This window comes from Vicia villosa, linkage group LG6 (assembly GCF_029867415.1).
Source record: "Vicia villosa cultivar HV-30 ecotype Madison, WI linkage group LG6, Vvil1.0, whole genome shotgun sequence".
Taxonomy (NCBI): domain Eukaryota; kingdom Viridiplantae; phylum Streptophyta; class Magnoliopsida; order Fabales; family Fabaceae; genus Vicia; species Vicia villosa.
Genome location: NC_081185.1, coordinates 28,964,341 through 28,969,303, shown reverse-complemented (window position 1 = coordinate 28,969,303; position 4,963 = coordinate 28,964,341). Strand labels below are relative to the sequence as shown.

Genomic DNA, 4,963 nt, shown 5'->3' with positions numbered 1-4,963 from the left:
CATCTTTAAGGATTCTTGTGGACATTTATAATTCGTTTTAATTTTTGTATATATTATCCTTTTATTTTTCGCTTAATATTTCGATTGGGTTGTAATAATTAGTAGTTAATTTTCATCCCCATTCGTTTAAGTGTGTAATCCCCATCCCCGAGGCCTTGTAATAATTTTACCGCTTTATTTTATTATTGCTTGCATGCTTTTAACCGTTTTTCAAAATAAAAGAATCTTAGGTCCTTAGCCGTTTTCTACCATAAGTCGATTGCACTTCACGCATCGCCATCAACCGTACTTACACGTGCACACTTGCACGTACACCCTTATTTTACCTCTTTCATGTTCATCCCTTTATGCTTGAACTTGTATGCTTGTTTGTATGGATTTTACTTGTATGAGCTTGTATGTTTCCATTTACTTCTTTTACTTTTCTCTTTTAATAAAATGTTCACCCTCGCATTACTTGGTCCATATACCAAGCACCCAACCAACTCTTTGTAAGTCGAGTGCCTTGCGCACCGCCATCGACCTGTTTTTCAAAACTCTTTTCATAATAAAACCTTGACTTTTGTCATGTGAACTTTAAACTCTTTTGTGCGCTTGCACTCTTTTCCCTTTAAAACTTGTTTTCAATAAAACCTTTTTTCCAAAACTTTTGAGCAGAACTACAAATGCTCTGACTTCTCCATTGCACTGAGGAGGTATGTAGGCACAAGATTCAACGTCTTGCCGAGCAAACTTTTGTAAATAATCTTTTTTCTTTTGTAAATAACCTTTTCTTTTCTTAATTCTTTCTTTTTAGCAAACAAAACCGCTTTAACTTTCAAACACAGATTTTCAAAAGGTTCCTGTGGAGTACCACAGATGTGAGGGGTGCTAACACCTTCCCCTTACATAACCAACCCCCGTATCCAGATTTCTTTTGTGGTTTTTTTCGAGTTTTTTCCCTTTCCTCTTTTGGAATCAAAAAAGTTCGGTGGCGACTCTTGCTTTTTAACGAATTAAGTTAACCAATGACTTAAACTCAAATTTTTGCCGCTACAGAAAAGTGGCGACTCTGCTGGGGACTATCTCTAAGTGGGTTTAGCCTATTTTGTTTATCTGTGTGTTTATGTTATTGCCATTTGTTTGCTTTTTGTATATATTTTTATGTGGTTACTTGGGTGATACCTTGTGATATGAGATAAAGTTCTAACCCGAACTTTGGTGAGTAACTTGAGATAGGAGGTGGTATGACAAATAGTTGCATGTCAGGAGCGATCCTTAACATGAGCATCATATGGTGGAACCCCAATCAGTGGAGGCCTCATGGAAGGTAGTAGATGTTGTTACGAGCTATCGTAAGAACGCTATTATTTTCAATAGTGAGTGTCCGTAGAAGCTGAATGACCTAGAACCCTTTTAACCCATCTAAGCCTTTTTTAGGATGTAGCGCAGAAACAAGTTCAAGTACCAATTTGTTCTTGTTGTCATGCGATGCTACGCTCAGACGAGGTCTTTTTAGGAATATTATTGGTGCCCATGAGCAATTGTGTGTGCTGGTAGTATCCGATAGAAGATTGAAAACTCTGGGAACCTTTGTAGAACCCGTTTGGCAGGTACAAAATTCCCTAGTACATACCTTTGTGGGTTGTTCTTAATCTTGACTCCATGCTCGTGACTTTGAACCTTGTTTGTGTGACCCTGTGAGACCTTGATTATGACGGATACATAAACCATGCATTCGTTTGATTTCCAAGGAACTCATAGGTCTTTCTTTGTAAACATCATAAGTTTCATCAAACTCAATGGATCTTGGGTGTTGATGGGGTGAAAACCCTAATCCACCAAAATGGATGATTGATCTTGATGATAACTTGATCAATGCTTTGATCCAATTTAGGATTTACGTCCTTCATGCTTTGATGTTTACAAATTAATAACTTGAATTCTTTGAAAATCAAACAACATTGCATTTGCATTGCATCATTTGCATATTTCATGCATTTATCCAGGTTGTCCAGAAAACTTATTCTTGTCTATCTCCATCTTCAGAGCCGTCTATCTACCGTCAAGCTGATTCCTCGACACATTGAACTAGAAACATGTATCTGAAGAGTATGGAAGAACTTCAACAAGACCAAGAGTTGCTAAGAGCAGAGGTTAGCCAGTTGAAAATACAGATGGATCAGATTATGGAAACCCTGCAAGTCTTGTTGAAGAGAGAATGCAACTTTCCTCCGATTATTACAAAGCAAGTGGATACTCATTTAGCCTTTTCCGTTGCTACTTCAAATCAAGGGCAACCATCTGTTATGTCATGTGATTCATATTTTGGAGTAGAGAAGGAAACACCTGTTTGCTTTCCTCAATCAGTGCTTCGTAGGACTCTGCATCAACGTCCATTGTCTGTTCCTTCTCAAGGTAACAAAAAGCAGAAACAAGATCGGAATCGTGATAGGACTCACTTTGATCCTATTCCTATGTCATACACTGAACTGTATCCTACTTTGGTCCGGAAAGGGTTAATTACAACAAGAGCCATGCCTCCTCCTCGAAACCCTCCCTCAATAGGATTTCGGCCTGATCTTCATTGTGAGTTTCATCAGGGTGGTGCTGGCCATGATTTAGAACATTGTTATGCTTTGAAGACCTTGGTGCAAGAGTTGGTTAGGTCAAAGATGCTATCTTTCAGGGATATGGGTCCTAACGTTGTCACTAATCCTTTGCCAGATCAAAGTGGCTGAAGACAAGTCAAAGCCAGATGGTCTCCTAAAGCCAAGTGTTTCAGACAGGATAGCTCATCCTTGTTGCTGATTAATCACTAGGCCTTTGTTTCTTTACTGTTTGCATTTCCTTCATTGTATATTTTGCTTTCAATCTTTGTTTGTTCCTGAATGTTAACTTTAATGAAATGAGCATTGCATATTTTGAATTCATTCACATCTACTACTATGTTTATGCCTTCTTTTACAAAATTTTCTTCCATTTGCTTTCTCTATCAAACTTGTGTTTTATGCAAAGATTGGAGGGAGGATGATGACAACGAAATACCCAAGTTGTTGACTTGTATGCTTTCAAATAAACTTTGCTGATGATGTACAGGCATTGCTTCAATTCCCAAACACTGGAGAAATAAGGAAGTTAATCCCTTGTCAACCCCTTTGAGCCTTCGAAGTAGGAGTTTCTTTTTGTACAAAAAAAAAACCCGCATTTTAAACCTGGGGCAGGGTAGTTCTCAGTTAATTTGGTTGTGCATTCTATTTTAAGAGAATCATTCAGTACACCTTTCAACAAAGGTTTCAATCACAAGCTTTCCTCCGCATACATCAACGAAGTGTTGGAGATGTCAATCAAAAGCCAATGATGGTTCATCAATCATTAAGCAAGGCGGTCACTATCTTTCAAAAAAAAAAAAAACAAAAAACAAAAAAAGGTATCAAAAAATAGAATAAAAGAAAAGCCTGCTAAGTCAAGACCAAAAGTGACTTAGGCAAAAACAAGGTCATCCCGCTGACTGTAAGTTCAAAAATAAACAGTTCAGGCAAAAGTTAGGGATATCAAAAGAAAAAGTTGAAAAAAAAAGAAGTCAATAAATTCCTGAATAACACAATGTTGTGACTATCAAAAGGAAGAAGTGACTGCCATCTCAAAAGTTCTATTTGCTTGTGAAACTATCATTATCAAAGGTGCAAATCCAGAAGTCTCTTGGAACTTGAATGCATAAGTTGAATTAACTGAGTGTTAGGACTGGAGATCATCACGAAGATGGGGTGGGTACAATCAAATTTTGAGCCTTATATCCTTTGTTTCTAAAAACCGTAAACCTGACCACGCTACAACCTTTAAAAAGACCTAATTGAAGCAAGGTTTGTTTGAAAGCATACTATAACAAGGTTGCGTAGGCTGACTCCCAAGAGATTTGCCAATCATTTGTTTTGATATCATACCTTTGCTTTATCTTTCACTTTGAATGTCTTAACCTTTATGTTTTGACCAGTGATTCCATTTGCTTTACATCAATAACATCATTCCAATAATGATTTTGATTTCAAAAATATGTTTTGAGCATTGCATTAAAATTACCATTCTTGAATGAACATTTTATTTGCAAGTAAACACTCAGGAAGTTCAAACAGTCGAGAAACTTGATCAGTGATCCTATCAGGGGCACGTTACTTCAAGATCTTGTTGTTCAGATGTTCAGTCAAGATTTGTTTATCAGAATATCCTTTCAAGACTTATACTGGGGCAAGCCATCCCAACATGCACCAAGAATTGAATCCATGATCAGTTCATCCCCAATACAATTCAACTGAAGCCATGATCATTTAACTTGCAACAATTGGTGAATCAGGGGCAATCTGTTTCAGCAATCCCCAAGCAGTTTTATCAGTCCTTCTCAAAGGATCATCAGTCTGATATTGTTTTCAATGGGACAAAAGTTTGTTTAAGCATCTTCTTCCCAAGCAGAGTTGGCAGAGTTCCCGTATTGAGGAATCAGAGTTCCAATCTTGCCTCACAAAAGAGTCTACCTCAGTTGTCACAAACAATTGTATTGCATTTATCATTCGTCATGCATAGAAAGATTCAACATCATGCATTGAAACAAAATTCATGCTCATTTGCATCTTTCCGAGGTCCTGTTGTTATCAACATCTTACCTTGAGATCAGAGTACAACTTACTTGGCACCTATCCAAAACAGATACTTGTTTGTCTTCTCCGTCTAGTGTTGTTCCTAGATGTATCCTTTCTTCATTCAGTGCCATTCCTGGATGTTATGTTCTCTCTCTCTTCTTTCAGTGCCATTCCTGGATGTTATGTTCTCTCTGTCTCCGATCTTGCTTTATCCTGATCGCTTTCGACCATGCTTTATCTTGGTTCCCCTCAATCATGTTTTATCTTGATTGTCTCCGATCTTGCTTTACCCTGATCGCTTTCGACCATGCTTTATCTTGGTTCCCCTCAATCATGTTTTATCTTGATTG

At 37.6% G+C, this 4,963-nt stretch overlaps 1 protein-coding gene across 1 annotated transcript; it reads left to right on the top strand.

The window, feature by feature from the left end:
* The first annotated feature begins 1,242 nt into the window (after positions 1 to 1,242).
* On the top strand, positions 1,243 to 2,892 carry LOC131611382 (uncharacterized). Its single transcript, XM_058883418.1, has 2 exons — positions 1,243 to 1,592; positions 2,029 to 2,892. The coding sequence occupies exon 2, from the start codon at positions 2,079 to 2,081 to the stop codon at positions 2,718 to 2,720; it is 642 nt and encodes a 213-aa protein (XP_058739401.1). The 5' UTR covers positions 1,243 to 1,592; positions 2,029 to 2,078; the 3' UTR covers positions 2,721 to 2,892.
* Positions 2,893 to 4,963: the final 2,071 nt, after the last annotated feature.